The 18,310-nt window shown below is 35.2% G+C and overlaps 1 protein-coding gene across 1 annotated transcript in view; it reads left to right on the top strand.

Annotated features, from left to right (window-relative positions):
- LOC131158187 (protein S-acyltransferase 24) overlaps positions 1-18,310 on the top strand; it is a 30,878-nt gene that overhangs the window by 3,521 nt on the left and 9,047 nt on the right. The window contains exons 3-5 of the mRNA XM_058112861.1: positions 1,722-1,834; positions 15,119-15,198; positions 15,331-15,494. Coding sequence (XP_057968844.1) covers positions 1,722-1,834; positions 15,119-15,198; positions 15,331-15,494 — 357 coding nt within the window. The remainder of the gene's footprint in view (positions 1-1,721; positions 1,835-15,118; positions 15,199-15,330; positions 15,495-18,310) is intronic.

Here is an 18,310-nt window from a genome sequence, read left to right on the forward strand (position 1 = left end):
GTATTTTTGCTCTTCTGACTTCATAGAATGCGCTTGATCGTATAGGCTTTAAGTACTGCAAGCTTCCATCGCCGTTTCCTTATGTGTGTGTTAAATTAATGGATCTGTTCACATGCTAAATACACACATAAAGAATATGTGCTTTGTCAGCAGCAAAATAGGGATCGGACTCAAAAAGTCAACAACATGTTTGTATGAAAGGAATGTTGTAGTATGGGTAATCTCCAAAACTCTTGAACCGTATCCTTCCCGAAATAATTGGGAGTTGCATCTTAGATCTTGAAAATAATTAGAGCTTGGTAATGTTGTACATGTCTCTTGGATGGTTTATTGGTTTTTTTTTTTTTTTTGAGTGGCTAACAAGTATTTCACATATAACATGCTTTATTTTTTAACATTTTATTGTAATTTTCTTAATTTTTCTTTATTTTTAGAAATATGTGTAATTTATTACATAGTTTTATTTAGATATAAAATTCTTAGAAGGCATATGCCTCGATGCCTTAGAGCTTGTGCCTTACCTCTTAATGGTTAAAATGCCTCACCTTTCACCTTTGCCTTTTAAAACATTGTTTCAAACTCTGAATCTATATTGCTACTGTGTTGTAGAAGCATTTACTTGGTTTGTTGGAAGTTACGTATCTCCAATTTGAGAAGCCCCTTTACCTCCACAAATTTCTTGGGTTAGAATTAGGCTGCTATATGAAGTATTGTCATGTAAAAAAAGCCAATATTGGATGGTTCTGATATTCAATTTGGAAACAATCTTGTGACCAATTTACAAAATTAAGGCACATCCTTAGCATGCGCATAGTGATTTGTTTTCCAGCATTACTTTAATGGCTGTTATTTTTTTTCTTTTGCTTATGCTATTGTGTGTCTACCTTGTATGTCACCAGTTGGAATGATTAGAACTAGGAAATGTTATTGCTACTGTTTTACTTTATGTAATTCATCTGCTAGAATATTTTAGGATCATATGACCCCATTACTTATTCCATACACTTTCTCTCTCACACATCATTTTCATTTTCGAGATTAGTATGATATTGATTCTTCTTGTTCCCTGGATGTCTCTGGCTTCATTGCTGGAAATGTAGTACTAGTTCAGTGAGTGGCCTTTTATGGTTTTGAAGGTCTAGATGTTTTGATATCCATTTTTTTACCTCAATATTTTGATATTGCTACATGTATAATTATTGATTAATCATGGTTCCATCACCAACATGTATGTTTGTTTTTGGGACTATAATTCGCAGTTCCAACTTCCAAGGAAAGGATGAGAAACATAGTAAAATTCCATTCATGTTTGTTGTGACTTTTAAGTATTTTAGAACAGTGCAAGAAATACAGAACTGTTGAAAATTTAAGTTTATTTATTCAAATTGTAAAGTTTGTATCATAATTTTAGCCAACGACCTTACTGATGGATATTTGAGGACTGCCACAAATGTTGGTGAAGACTTGTATTCTGGTACCTTTAAAATTTATCAAGATATATATTGTTGTACATTTACCCATGCCTGGCTTGTCTTAGGACTGCTCTGCCCCTTGGTTAAATTTTGTCATAGAAAATATGAAAGTTTCAGGAAAATAAAGATACTTCCTTTTGTGTATATGTGTGCATGCACATGCGTTTTTTTTTTTAAATTTTAATTTTAAACTTAAGCTTAGAATGGAGTTTATCTCTTATTACTATTTATTCTTTGACTTGTTTGTAGACAACACATGTTGCTGCTCAATATGGTCAAACATCTTTCCTTTACCACATTGTTACAAAGTGGAATGCTGATCCTGATGTTCCTGATAATGATGGAAGAACTCCTTTACACTGGTACATAAGATACACCTATGCCCTTGTGTTCATTATTAGCAGGAAAAAATTCTTGTTCTGGGTACCTTGGTTCAATCTAGCACATGTAACTGGCTTGCTGCTCCTTCAGTTTATCTTTTTCATAACTCATAATTATAGTTCTAGAATCTCTAAACCTTCTTGTAGAGGCTAATGAACCAGTTTTTTTTTGTGTTTTCCATGTTTTATTACAGCTTTTGGACTTTTTTTTTTTTATAAAAATGTTCCACCTTTTTTCTTTTTGAATTTAATCGATGTTTTAAGTAGCTAGAATTTTTTGAAGAAAAATCGTCTACATAATGATAACATGGTCTTCCTTGTATAAATAATACAATTTAAACATGTTGTAATCCGCATGACGTCTGTTAGAAAACCATTTCACCTAAAAGCTGAAACTGTTCCATTGTGGGCCAACATTGACTGTCAGGCCTTGACACACTCCCACAGGTGTAGCTGAATTGCACATGCAGAGATAAACTAATTATAGATAACACTCAATACAAGGAGTAGGATTTTTTTTAGCAGTATGACAGAGGGCAGACTAGGGAAAGATTTGCCTACTTGCATATAGTGCTGGCTATGGTCGAAAGTTGGACCATGGTTTAGAAGTCAACTAGGAATATATTTAATTCAAGTTTATTCACAAGAAGGGGTTGGAATAGCTGGAACTGGTTGCTGAAAATTCTTTGCAGCAAGAAGGACTCGAATTTTAGGAAGCCAGGGTTAGGGTTTTATGGCAGTAAAGTAAAAAATATTTTACTAGGATATTGTAGGTTTTAATGGGTAGAATATGGAATAGAGTTTAGGGTAGTAAGGAGAAGGAAAAGGAAAAGTTAAGGTGCTGATAATCTATGGATTGACCAATCATTCTAGGACTCAACTTCCTTAGGAATCAATGAACTTCTAAAACCAACCTCTGGCTTGACTTCTGAGCATATAATTACACAATTTCACTCACAAACGGATTACTAAAAATTAGCTGGCAAATAAATTACTTTAGCAGAAGAAACTTACAACTCTACCCCTAAAAGTTAATACATTATGACTCTGCCTGCGCTTAAAATTGCTTTTTCTTGATCCCTGTGCTGTCTACATCATTCTCACCCAGGAAATGAAATCATCCTCAAGTTTTGAATTGTTGGAGTACTAACACACCATTTGTCTTGATTTCCACCTTCAACTTCAGAGAATTTGATTGTTTGCTCTTATACCACTTGGTCATCTTCATTTTTTCCCCTAATCGGCCAAGAGACAACATTAAAGGGCACCAAGGGGGTGTATATATGTACAAACATCAACTAAATAGAAGAATCATCCATAATGCAACTTGTCAAAAGTCTAGAATTGTGTTGTTGTCTATCATGCACTAACCAGTATACCAACTAGCTAGTATGGTGATCCATATATCTTTTTGACAGTAATGAATGACTTAGCTTATCCTTTAAAGCTCTTTTATTCTTTTCCTTCATCACAATCCAAAAAATGGTAATGGGAATCAGATCCAAGGATTTTCTTTTCTCCTTGCTGGAGCGAATGCCTCTCCAGGCCCAGATTTCATTCTCAACTGTCTTAGCAGTTATCTACTGCTGCCTGACTAGAGCCTTGGCCAGTTTCAGAGGTTTCTGATCCAAGAGCAGTGAAGTACGATATGCTTTGTGGATTCAGCATCTTCCTCATACAAAAACATCTGTTAACTAGATGGCTATCCCCTTTTGGTGGTTGTTAATTGTAAGGATCTTCTCAAGGATTGCCTCCCATTTCAAAAGAAGCAACCTTTGTGGCGGCAAGTGACTTCCAAATAGGTTTCTAGGGGAACTTGCTTCTGGTTACTGTAGGAGAGATAAGTTTCCTGTAGAATGAGTTGACTGTAAAGCTGCCAGTTTTATCCACATTGGTCCATTGAGGTGCTATGAAAAGGAACTTTACAAAAGATGCCAAAAAATTCCACTACATTATCAATCTCCCTAACATTGGAATTCCTTACAAAGGAAATGCCCCAGGTTATTGCATTGTCTGCAAGTTGAAGGTGAGTGCTAATCAGGCATCTTTGTCAAAAAGCCAAGCTGAAAATATTGGGAAATCTTGTGCTATGAGGAGAGGTGCCTGACCAAGTGTCATGGCAGAAGTAAATTTTTTCCCTGTTTCCCATACCAAGGTTGATGAAAGTGAAAAAAACTTTCCTACCTTTCCAGATATATTTCCAAACTTTCGCATCATAGGGTTTGCTGACTTTAGAAGTCCACCCATTTTTGTCAAAGCCATATTTGAACCAATGATTATTCTCCAAAATAGGTCTTGTTCATTTGTGAACCTCCATAGCCATTTACCAAGCGCATTTTTTTGAAGGTAGAGAGGGACTTGAGACCAAAACCACCATTTTTGAGTAGGTTGCTTCACATCCCGTCATTTGAGAATTTGATATTTAAATTGAAGGCAATAATAATGTGAAAACATAGACCTTACAAGGTTCTATAACCTGACATGTGTGTCTTTGCTTCAAGAGTGGAGAGACTGGCTCTCACTTGTTCTTGCATGTCACTTGTCTTGGCCCCTTTGGAACAAATTGTTTGGAATTTTTGAAGAGAATTGGGTTTGCTCTTCTTCCATGAAGGTGTTTTGACCTTTGGCTTTAAAGGGATTTGGAAAGGGTAAGAATAGAAAGGCTTGGTGGCAGTGTTTGATTATGGCCATCTTTTGGGTGGTGTTTGGTAATTGGGAATCAACACTAGGAATTGGAATCGGAATGGGTGATTCCCATTCCTAACGTTTGTTTGACAGTAATCTTATTCCCATTGCCATTTCATACAGGAATTGGATTCCCTGTTTTACTTACATTTTGATTCTTGACTTTTACTTTGGAATCAAATCTTAATTCTTGGAAACACGAATTTATTATAATATGATATTTTGTATAATATAATATATATTGCATAGATTTTAAAAATAATATTAATATTATGATATCATTAGTAATATTTTAAATATTATTATATATTTTAATATAAATATAAAACCATCATTACTAATATTTTTATAATGTATAATAACATTATAACATATAAAAATTAATAGAAAAATATTAGTTGTTAAAATATTATGATATATTTATGGTATGACTACTGATTTATCATATTATTATTTATAATCTTAAAAATAAAAATAAAATAAAATATTTATTATCATAAACTATAAATACATAATAATAAAATTTAGGGCAAAAGACACTTACTTTCCTTGAGGTTTGGAAAAAAGACAAGAACCTCCCCTGAGGTTTTAAAAATTTCATTGACTTCCCTCGAGGTTTCAAAAAAGCTAGAAACCTCCCCTAAGTTTTGGTAAAAAGACACAAACCTCTCTTCAAAAGACTAGTCTTTTAGCAAAATACAAGGGGATGTTTGTGTCTTTTTTGGCAAACCTTAGGGGAGGTCCTTGGAATTCTTGAAACCTTAGGGGGGGTCTTTGAAATTTTGAAACCTCAAGGGAAGTCCTTGTCTTTTTGTCAAATCTTAGGGGAGGTTAATGTCTTTTACCCTAAAATTTAATAATGATATAATATAGAAAAAAAATATAATACTATTGTATATTAAATATGCGTTGGCATATATATATATATTATAATGTAATATTATATATAATATAATAAAATATATTATATAAATATAAAAAATAATATTAATATAATACTATATATATGATGTAATATAATGAATGTATTACATAAATCTAAGAAATAATATTAATATTATGACTTCATTAAATATAAATATATAGTAATTTATTATATATTATAATATAAAATATTTTAACCAATATTATTAATATTTACATTGTATGTAATAATATTGTAACACATAAAAGTAATAGAATAGTATTAAATTATATAATACTATGATGTAACTGTGGTATTTTTATTTATTTATTATATTATTATGTAGAATCTTAAAATAAGATAAAATTGATATTTTTAGTATCATTAATATAAATATATAATAGTAAATTTTTTCTAATTATATAATATGCAAAACAAGAATAAAGTACATTATGCAATAAAATATAATGCTATGGTGATCGTTTTATTATATTGTTAATTAATTTTATTAATATCTTTAATACAAATATATAATAGTAAATTTTACTAATTATATAATGTACAAAAAAGAATAAAATACTATCGTGTAATAAAATATAATGCTATGGTGGTTGTTTTATTATATTATTATTTTATATTAAATAATAAATTTTGTTACAGTGTTATAATATATGATATTTTTATTTAAATTTAATAAATTACTTATTAAAATATGATACTTATAAAATATATGATAAAATATAATATTAATAATATAGTTAAAATAAAATAATAATAAAAAATATGATAAAATATAATATGCAAAGTATAATTAACTATATGATTATCAAAATGATTTTATTGTGAAAATTATTTATTATGTAGCTTAATAAAATAATATTGTATAATAATTATATTTATAATATTATTATTTCATATTAAATTAATTGAATAATTTTTTTTTTATATTAACTAGACTTATTTCCGATTCCTATGTCTATATATACCTAACACTAATTTCGATTACAATTCTGTGTCAAATCAAACATGAGGGAGGAATTCGGCATTCCGTTTCCGATTCCGGTGAATTCCATTTCCGATTTCGATTCCGATTCGAACTGTGAACCAAACTCTACCTTGGTGTATTTGGTTATAGATAAATGCCAGAATTTTTATGAACTTGGACACCCCTATTAACTTGCTTTGGATTAGAGTGGTGTTCCTAGTGTCGCTGTGGGTTTCAGTGAATAGCTTCTTTTGTCATTTTCCTCTGGCAGATTTACAGTGGGACTGGGTGGCTTTGCTTGAGTAGAGCTGATTTGTTATCTTTGTTTCTGGAGTTTCTATTTTGCTCCTTTTCTTTTGTCTTGGGCAGATATCTTACCCTCCTTTTTTCTCGTCCTTTTTCTTGTTGTAATATTCTGCTATATCTAATATATATTTTTTGTTAATCAAAAACAAAAACAAGAAAAAGAATATGATTGCAAAGTTTCTTCATATATATTGTCAACTTAGCTAAAACATCAAATTTGATGGTTTGGACACTTCGTAAGATCCCAGTCTTATTTTGGCATCTATCATGATTGAAACAATTACAACACTGCACCACATGGTGCATTTTTCCATGTGTACATAGCCTATTGGGAAGTAACTAAAATAAGCAATCCTTCATCTCTTTGATTGTTGTTGCTTGTTTGTCTTGTTGACTTTTTAGAATTGCAGAATCTCTTGAACAACCAGCCCTCTCTTTGGGTTCTTTGATGTTACTTGGTATTCCTTTTGCATACTCTTGAGGGCAAATCACTTCATCTCCATCTAATCCATCGACACTGCAAGATCCAAAATCAAAGTCCAATTTTTCCATCGCCATCTTGAATGATGTGTTTAGCTTCATGAGATGACTGAGAAGGCTGATCTATAGACAATAGCTACTTTGCTTGCTTGATTTGTAAATGCATCATGTTCTTCTTTAGAGCCACATTGTACAGGGTCCTTATTTATTCATTAGTACCTTCAATACCTATGTTTGGAAAACCTTGCAGAAGCATATCTTTCTCCTTAGCCTGCTGATATGGCTTTTTTGTGAGTGGCATAGTATTTCATGTTGTACTGCTGCGTTATCTAGTGCATAGTTGCTAGAATCTTATGATTCATGAATCGACTCATATGATTCGTATCAATTCTGCACCAAATTGATTCGAATCTTACTAGCGAATCTAAAATCAATTGAATCGATGCTGAATCTGTCGAATTGATCTTAATATATCGATTCACACGATTCTAGACCTATCATATCTTGACAAACCAACTAGTTTTAAAACCCAAAAAATAACATTCTTATCTTTTTTATTACTTTTTTTTTTCAAAATTACCTTCCATTTCCAGTCTATTCCAGTTTTGTGCTTAAAAAAGGAGAAAATAGAACTTTAGGTCTTATCTTGCCTTCACAAAACCATTCTTCGCTCTAGGAGTATAGTGCTCTGCCATTAAGGAGCAGAACACTCACCGACTAAGGTGGTACTCATGTTTCATTGTGTTGTTGAGATTCAAAAGTTAGTTCTTTTAGTAGTTTGTTCAATTATTATAATTTTTTAGGTTAATTATTATTATTATTTTTTTAATATGAGAAATAGTGTGCATGAAATATTATTTTTTGAATTGTTGATAAACACCAAAATTTCAATTATTTATTATTTTTTCTTGATTCCTTCACTTAACAGTTTATTTTAGTAGTATTTCCTAACTCATTCTATTAACTTTCATATGTTTAGGTAAAGCTTACACATGAAATATGATTTGTTTATTATATTATTTTCTGCTTGTTTGTACATCAATATATGCATGTCATTTAGAATTGACTTTGGAAAATTTCCTGAGTCTTATGATTTGATTTGATTCTTGATCTCCAAAAGTAGAATTTCGATTCACGATATGATCTAGTGCTCATTGCTTCATTTATCCTCTCTTATGAACACATTTTTTTTTTTTTTTAATCTGTAATGTAAGAAGAATCTAGGGGTAGTTCTTTGGTGAGTTCTAGGAAAGAAGGGAGTATGCAGTGGATATTGATGTTATTGACAATATGTATGATAGAATATGGCTAGCTTTAGGATTGTAGAAGAAGAGTCTAAAGAATTCCCAATCACAATAGGTGTACCAAGGCTCCACTTTAAGCCCCTATCTATTTGCTTTAGTGATTGATGAACTCACGATGAATATCCAAAACGAGATCACATGGTCTATGTTGTTTGCAGATGATGATGTTTTGATTGATGAAAGCACGAGAAGGGTAGAATCTGAACATTTTTTAGAGTTAAAAGGTTTTAGGATAAGTAGAAACAAGACATAATATATGAAATGTAATTTCAGCCATGTAAGGAGGAATAGTAAAGATAAGATTAAATATGATGATCAATAAATTAATAGCCCTAGTAGATTTCGATATGTTGGATCTATTATGCAAACGGAGGGAGAAATTGAAGAGGATGTAGTACATAGAATTAAAGTAGGCTGACTAAAGTGGAGGAGTGCTTCAGGTGATGCGCGATTGCAGAATACCACTAAAATTAAAGGGAAACTTTTATGGGATGGCTATATATGGATTAGAATGCTTGGCAACTAGAAACAACATATTCAAAAAGTAAAAGTGGCCGAAATGCTCATGCTAAAGTGGAGAGTGGTGTAACATTAAAGGATGAATTAAGGAACGAACATGTTCACAATAAGTTAGGCATAGCATTGGTGGAAGATAAGATAAGAGGGGGTGGTTCTTTTAGATGGTTAGGCATTTGAAACATAAGCATAAGCCAAGTAATGCACTAGTGAGGAGGAGTGAGCAAATTATTGTTAGTGGCACTAGAAGGGGGAAGGGCAGGCCTAAAATAACTTGGAAGGAGGTGGTGAGAAAAGATTTAATATCTCTTGAATTAGTCGAAGAAAATGCCTTGATCGAGTGGATTGGAAGGAAAAGGATTCATATAGCTGACCCAACTTAGTGGGACTTAAGGCTTGTTATTGTTGTTGTTTGTAATGTAAGAAGAACTTTATTAACAGAGCATTGAGGGGATGCTAACCCAGAATACAAAAGAACAATGATAAACCACTTTTAGGGTGTTACAAAAATCAAGAATTACATTATGATCATTTGCAACCTGCTCACTGTGCCAGCTGGAAACAGTAGCAACCTACTGATTTTACTAGTCTGAAACGGCATAATTGATCCTTTGAAGGCCCTCCTGTTTCTTTTGTTCCAAGCACACCAAAAGATGGCAAGAGGAATGAGACTCAAAGCTTTTTTCTTCTCTTTCGTGACTTGAATAATTTTCCAAGCCTAAAACTCCCCTCCTACAGAGCTGGCAGCGGCCAACTGCTGCCCAGTTGAGGACAAAGCCATGCCCCAAAGGTTCGTGGTCTAGGGACAGCAGGAGGATGTGGTCCACTGATTTTGCATCAATTGTGCAAATAAGAAAATCTATTGGCAAGGATCTGGCCTTTCTGCAGGTTGCCCAGGTTTAAAATCTTCCAGTGCGTTGCCTCCAGGCTAGATATGAAACCTTAGCAGAGGCTGCTGTACTCCAGGTGTGAATCTAAGGGAGGATTGTGCGATATGTTCCCATTGGGGAGAGCTTCCCTAGTTCCCTGTAAAAAGATCTGACAATGAAAGTAACATTACTATTCAGCACCCATTCTGGCTTGTTGGAAATGTTTTCATAATGGAAATTGGTGAGGGGTTGGAGTTCCCAATCTGTTACATTTCTTATGAATGGAATATTCCATAAGATCCCCTGATCCGAGATTTGAAGATATTGACTAATGGCTGATGAGGGCATCCTTGTCACTGGCCAGGCTAAAGATGAAAGGAAATGTAGCACTTAGGGCTCTTTGGTCCAAAAAACATTGCCCCATTCCTAACTTGTGATCTGATATAGGGGAAAAAGTTGTCCCGGCCTTGATGAGAGTGAGATGGCCACCTTTTGACCATAGGTTCCTTTTTCAGCTTGCGAATATTTTCTTGAACTTCTCAATGATGGGGCCCCAAACTCCTTTATCTTTGAATCTAGCTTGGGGAGGGTGACCATGGTAACTAATTGGAATATTAAGAGGACTAGGAGTTATACTTTTGCTGTTATACATGAAGCAACATGTGTTCTTTCTCATGTTGTAGTATTGTTGTCAAACAACAAAGGTCTTCCTAGTATCAGCTTCATGGGAATGACATCTCACCACAGTTCATCCTGGTACTTAAGCTGCAATACGCTGTGCCAAGCCAAGCTGAGGTTTAACATGTTCAAGCTGAGCTTAGTCTTGTTTTTGGCTCATTTATTAAATGAACAAAGTCTGATCTAGTTTGAATTTCCACTGTTTATTAATGAGCTTTAACATCAACAGTGAAGTTACTGATTAATGTTAAATAAACAAACAACTTGGTTTGTTTGTAACCCTAGGTTCACAAGAATGGTTTGAAGATGGTTGGGCGCGCAAAGAGAAGAAAAGAGAGAAGAAAATGAAAGATAATTTTGGGTTTGGAGATTCTGGATATCACAGGAAGAAGGATAGAATGTGATTGAGTCATTGAGAGACTTGATTAAGCAACTCACATTCACAGATAACAAATTCAAAGAAAACTTAAGACACTGATAGGACAGAGGAAGGTGGACTCGAAGAAAGGAGAGTCGTCACAATCAATTGTTGAGGTTACTGAACCATTGGTAAAAGGAATCTTTGAGCGATGAATGCTTGGTTTCAACTTTCAAGGATTGAGATAAATGTGATCTTTATGTCATGATGGATGGGGCAGTACGCACTAGAATCCTTTATCCAAGGGTTGGAAGATGAAGAAGCAGAAACCCCGTGGTACCTAAATGGGCCGCAATAGAACTAGACATAGTGGATGGCCTAGCTTGGAGCTATTGGACCATATGGATGACACAGTGGAGATGTACTCATCCTCCCAACAGGAAAACAAATGCACTGGAATAGTTCACTTTAGTTTCGCCATTGGCAAAGACTAATTGAGTTTCTTGACAATGTGCCTTATATAGTTTCGCCATTGGCAAAGACTACTTGAGTTTCTTGACAATGTGCCTTATATTTTGCACGTCAACATCAGCAGCAATGACTTTGCTGGTAGAACCTGAATAGCATGCAAGATGATCAAGAGGCATGGAGTATGCTGCAAGGTCAATTAGAAACACTCACCCACCCACACACACACACAGAACTGCAGTTCAAAGTTGCAGCTCCAAGGTGGCACAACAACACAATCTAGAACCTTGGAAGCTTTGAACAGAAAATAGACCCCACTAGGACTTCACAAATTGGCCATGACTAGGAATCAACTGCTACAGCAGATTGAAAGGGAGCTTTAGCAGTGAAGGAAGCATGATAGGGCTTCACAGGTCAGTCACAACTACAACCAGCATTGGAACATCATACCTAGTTGGCTTTAACACCAATTACAAGTGAACGGAAACCTCAGCACTTGGATTGACCGCACTCAGTAGTATGCAAACAGCCCGGGTCACCAGCTAAGGCCCTTAAATGAATGCTCAGTGATAAAGGAGGTAGGAGTGCAGAGAGACAGCCAGGAGGTTTGCCTGGAATCAGCCACACTCTTTGTAAGAGTGCGTAGTAGCTTACTGATCAAGCGCTCTTGTGCCAAAGATGAAGACAGCTAAGTGATATGCCGAAGCCGTGTGATGTAAAAAGGCCTCCCAGACAATAGATACAAAACCAAAATAGATCACAAACAGCAACTCCATCACTTTTGATTGAGTGCACGGAGCAGTGCAGTACAGACAGTACACCTGAGAGCTTCAAGAATCAGCACAAGTCTAACCAAACATAAACACATTGAAACCTGCCTTGGCTGGTTTTGTGAATCAACCATGATGTTGCCAAAAGAGAGATACAACAAACACAGCAACTGCTACAATTTTTTTTAATAAAATAAAAAACATACATTAATATGTGACACACAAACTGAAAGCACCTGCAAGAGAGAGTGAGCGGTGGTTTTGGGCTTATTCTTTGGGTTTCTTCAAGGAATGTTGTTATCCAATCTTCAGAGGGATGTGAAAGGGGCTTTGATGTAATATTTTTTTTTCACCCTATCCAATATATAAAAGAATGGGTTTTGATCCAAGTAGTGATTAGAGCAGAAGGAAGAAGAGAGAGTGAGTGGTGGTGATGAGCAGTAACTATGAATAATGATTACAGACAGTGATCAAAATATAGACTGAAGCATGAAGGATTGAAGTTCTGATGCCATGTTAGACAACTTCTTTATCTAAAATCTTAAACTGTTAGGATGTGAAGCCTTAATAAAGGTCTTTCTGTTCCTTTGAGCAATTAAATAATTGTGCACCAAATATATTCACCCATCAGCCAGCCATTTGTAAATGTTTATATTTCATATCAACCTATTTTCTGATTGTGCAAACTGTATATTAGCCAAATAGTAGATGATGATCATGGAAAGCACGCCCTACATTCATGCAAAAAAAAATTGTTTTTAATTTTGGATGGTAAACTTTCATTCTGAAATGGTCATTTGTAATTTGTTGATACAAATTTGTTTGTTACATATTGGATAAAGAAAGAGATATATTAAGAAAGAAAGAAAAAATACAAATAATAGTGGACTAGAAATCCTCAATAAAGAAAACTAAAAAGAGAGAGAAAACGAACCAAAAAAGTGGTGTCAACTGGATTAATACAAAGGACTTGCTTCAGAGTAGAAGGCGTTATAAAGCTTTCAGTCCTGACATTTGTTTGATGTGTGGCAAGGAAAGTGAAAATAATTGTCATTTATTCCTATATTGTGAAGTGGTGAGAGTGTCGTTGAATAATTTGTTTTCCTGCAGCAGCGAGGATTGTGTGGCTCTGAGAACCACTTATGATTTCATATCAGTACAGTATGGGGCTTTGGAAGGAAGAGGAAGAAGAAAAGGTTTTGGGTTTGTGTTGTTTTTGCTATATTGAGGACTCTTTGGATTGAAAGGAACACGGGGCTTTTGAGAGATCAGAAGACTCCGGTGCATTTGATTTGGCAGAAAGCTTTGTTTTGGGCTTCATTTTGGGATCACTCTTTTGGGGTTTTTAAGGGTTTTTCACTGTCCGACGTCCACAGGGATTGGAAGGCAGCATTGATGTAAATACGTCATTTATTTTTTCCTTTTGTTTTTTGATGCAAAGGATGATGGCCTGCCCTCTTTTTCTGTAATTTATTTTCTTCTTGCATTAATGAAAATTTTGTTATCTATTGAAGAAGTATCAGTACCCACCATCCAAAAAGACCTAACAAATGCTACCTAAGAAAACCCCTGTTCAATCCATTTCCATCATAGTTAATAGAGCACTGCAAATTAGCTAATTTCTGTTGTCCCTTCTTAGCCTTACTTTTACGGCCATCCAAACGGATTCCTTTCTCACCGGGTCTGCTAACTGCTAACCCATTTTATCCAGCAATAGCTGAAAGTGAGACCCAGGGGAAGACAAAATACCAGTCTCAGCCTGCTCGATCTTGTCTCTTTCCCGGCCTATTCCATTGTTCTCGGAAACAGAAACTCCATCTAAATCATCCATTGGAGATGGAGACCTATAGGAAAAATCACCCAATAAATCAAAACAATCTGAACCATGCCCTAGTAGTTTGCTAACCTCATCTATAAGTAACCCTCCATCACAAATAAAATCACTAACCAGCTCACCCTCCTTGTCAGATACATGACCCATTTCTTCTTCTCTTTAAATGGGGTTTCCTCACTAACCTTCTTTATTCAGATCTATCTTCAACCCTTCAGAAACTTCTCAATGTAAAAACTGCCAATCATTATGTCTTTTCAAAAACTTATTTGTGCTCGCATCTGCGCTGGTTTGCCTTTCAACTGTGGAGTCCCTTTTTTACATGCCTTTCTGCTCCTGCTGAGTATATACTTACAGTGCTACTGACTTTCTTCACAAACAGAGATTTCACAACCCCATCCTTCCCACCCAATCATTATCAGAACACACCATCTCGAGCACCATCTTGATCTCCAAATTAACAACAAAATTAACCTCCATCTGCACTTCCTGCTTTCTTGAAACCTTTTTGACATCCACCCTCTGTAGGAACACCTCTGGAAGACATCATTATTCAAAACATCCTTTACTCCCTGCTCTTGGCCCACTGGACAAAAGCTCATGATGCTGACTCCCACTAAAAATTCTTGCAAGGGAAGACGTATCATGAATTTATTTCTCCCCCATCCTATGCCCGAAACCAAATTTTCTGTAACCATCCTTTTTGAAACCCTCTGCTCCCTGAGCCTCACCTACAGCCCCAATCTGTTGTGATATATGCTGGGCTTGAGGTGTACTCATCTGTATCTCTTCCACTGTGTACATTGGGCCCCTTAATTCTGTTGGGCAGTTGCATGGGTTTCTGACGATGATGCATCAGAGGCAGTCCCATTCTGGCCATGCGAATTACCCTGTATTTTAAAGAAATTTGTTATAGGATTATGGTTTGTTTCCTTTTCTGTGACATTAATTAGTTGTGCTTCTGTGATGCCTATCATATTCAGTCATATAGACGGTTTCATTTCTGTTTTCTCTGTATAATCATCTTAATGATTCCTAACCTAAGAACTTTTACCGTGCATTCCTTTATTTTGTAACATAACTGATGATGATTTTTCTTTGGAGTGCCATAGGGCTGCATATAAAGGATTTGCTGATTGTATACGCCTTCTTTTATTTCTGGATGCATACAGGGGACGCCAGGATAAGGAGGGTAAGTTGGAATCTGAAAATTTACCTTTTCCTTAGAGAACTCTTTTAAATTGCAGGGCCTGTAAAGGAGCAAGATGTAGTTATTGTGTGAATTTATCATTTTTCTCATTAAAGTAGTGTCCCTTAATTTTAGGTTGTACTCCTCTCCATTGGGCTGCCATTAGGGGGAACTTAGAAGCATGCACGGTATTAGTACAGGCTGGGAAGAAAGAGGACTTGATGGTGACGGATAACACTGGCCTTACACCAGCACAGCTTGCTTCGGATAAGAACCATAGACAAGTTGCTTTTTTTCTTGTAGGTATTCCATGGTTGAAACATCTTGGAATCATTTAATTATCTTACTTTGACTGGCTTTTAATTCTCTTTTGATAGATGTCAGCCTGCTTAACACCACACAGTTTTGTACTAGTAACTTTAAGAAGTCATGTGCCCTTTGCGTTTGTATATAGCTTTCTGTATTGAGAACATGTTTCAATTTGTTATGACATTGTATATGTTGTACAATTCATTATAAAATTTGTATTTGCATGTCCATACATTGGTCCTTTGCCATAGTTTATGCCATTCTCTTATGACACAGTGCATCTCTGATGGCTTTGTCACTCTCATTCATAATTCATTGTGATCTCATAGATCCTTGCTTCTATGGTGCAACAGGCATTTCTGATAATTTCTTTTCTTGAACGCACACAATGAATTGTGCTTTTGGCTGTATTTTGAGGGTTCTACCAGAAATGTGTTTTTCTTTTTTGTTTCAACTGTGTTTGAATCACATGTGTTTTTACTCTCTCAGTTGTACAATCGACTTTGGATCTTCTAATTTCTATCATTTGATAATTTAAATGTTTCTGTGAAGAAAAATCTGGTTTGCAATCTAGTATGATGTGCATTTTTTCAGTCATTTTGCTAATGAGTATTGCAAAGTCATTGGTACCATGTGCCAACTACTTGCTTTCTTGTGGTTGTTGACAACAGCAGAAATTTCATGGCATAACTGCTGCAAAGAAAATTCTTCCATAATGGTATTACTGTTTGTCCTTCAAGAGTATATGTGAACTGAGGAGTACACTCTTAGCTGTGGCGAAGCAATTTTATTTATAATGCAGAACTTTTCAGTTCATGCAATGGGAGTGGATTGCAGTGTGGACCTAAAAGTTGCAATGTTGGGAGTATACTTATGTAGATAATGATATACTAAAACAACAACAATAACAAACAAAGCCTTAAGTCCCATTAGGTGGGGTCAGGCACAGAAATCCTTTTTCCACCAATTTACACAATCGTGGGCAATTTCTTTTGACAATTTGAGGGTTGGTAGACCCTTATTGTCTCGTTCCAAGCTATTTTAGGTCTACCCAACCCCTTGTATTGCTACCAAGTGCTAACAGAAACTAGCTCACTCTTCCTCATTGGTGCACTATTTGGCCTATGTTGTAGGTGCCAAACTATCTCAGCTCTGTGTCCATAATCTCAGCACCTCTTCATTTTACCTTGCATCTTTTTCAATTTCTCTTTCAGCTTGCATAATAGGTTCGAGGTATCAAAATCTGCTATTGCTATTTGATTAATTTCTTGACCATCAGTTTAATCTTTTCTCTAATATTCCTCCTACGATGAATTTTATCTTTAAACCTCAAGATTCTAAAGCCTCTTCCCATAATTCCAACTTAATGTCTGTTCCACTCGTTGTTTCATCCATCAAGATAATAATCATCTATAAACAACAGACACCATGAAACCTCATTTTGGATGCTCTTTCTAAGTTCATCCATCACTAATGCAAAAAAAAGGGGCTCAAAGTAGATCCTTGATTTACACCTATTGTGATTGGAAGTTCCCTGCATTCTCCCCTTGTAATCATAATGCTAATCATAGCTCTATCATATATGTTCTTAATGACACTGTTATATACGCTGTATGCTCTTTTTCTTTTCCCCCCACCCTCAAACCTACTTCTTAAGTCATCAAAACCACGTGCCCCTCTTAATACCAATTTGTGGTTCATTCGAGTGTTTGCATTTTCTGGTGACTAGAGGATGAAGCTAGAGAGAGAAAGAGAGAGAGAGAGATTAATGAAGCGGGATGTGGGGGAGAGAGATTGATAATGACTGAAAATAGAATTATAATGAAATAATTCTCTACTTTAGGTAATAAAAATGTGTGATGTGAAAAATATTGAATTAAAACTTTGGATTGTTAGATTTAGCGATCCAAAATGAAAGTGTACCAACTTTTGTTTGGGAACCTTCATACTGGGTTGTGGTTCATTTCAGTGTCAGCATTTTTTTCATGACCATGGGATGCAGTAAGGGTGTGCTTGAAGATGGCCACAGCTAGCTGATGCAAAAATGATGCAACCATGAACATGCACATGAGAAAGACATCAGTAACGTAATTGAAATCCAAGAATGTATTAGTTTTAGCTAACAAAAATATGTTATGGGAAAAATATTGAATTAAAACTTTGAATTGTTAGATTTAGGATTTTGGAAAGATAGTGATACATGGTATTCTGTTTGGGAACCTTTGTTCCAATTTGTGATTCAGAGTATTACCGTTTTCTGGTAACTATGGGATGAAGGGTGTGCCTGAAGATGACCACTGGTAGCTTACACAAAAAATGCGACCATGAACATCCACATTCAAGAGAGCCAAGGAATGGTGAACACCATAATAGAGATAACTATTATGCAATGGAGCTGCTCTCTGTTGTCCCTCTCCACAGTTCTCACTTTCTGTTTTTTGCATTCACAATATCTGTGACCTTGTATCCTTGTTCAATGCAAAGGCTTATGTTTGTCATTGTTTCAAGTCTAATTTGCTAAAGTTATGACTGTATATTTAGGATTGCTAACTACATGATGTGGTGTAAATTGGTGGAAAAGGATTCATGTAGCTGACCTCACCTAGTGGGACTTAAGGCTTAATTTGTTGTTTTTGTTTTTTATCTACACAATGGGGATTCATTTAATTGATTTGTGATCCATAAAACAAAATCTTTGGAAAGGTAGATCTTTTAATTTCTTGTTGCACATGTACAGTTTTCCCTACACAGGCTGCAGTCCTGGCTCAGTGACTGTTTTGCTTTCATATATCTTGAAGATACTTAT

Source organism: Malania oleifera, chromosome 6 (genome assembly GCF_029873635.1).
Source record: "Malania oleifera isolate guangnan ecotype guangnan chromosome 6, ASM2987363v1, whole genome shotgun sequence".
NCBI classification, from domain to species: Eukaryota; Viridiplantae; Streptophyta; class Magnoliopsida; order Santalales; family Ximeniaceae; genus Malania; species Malania oleifera.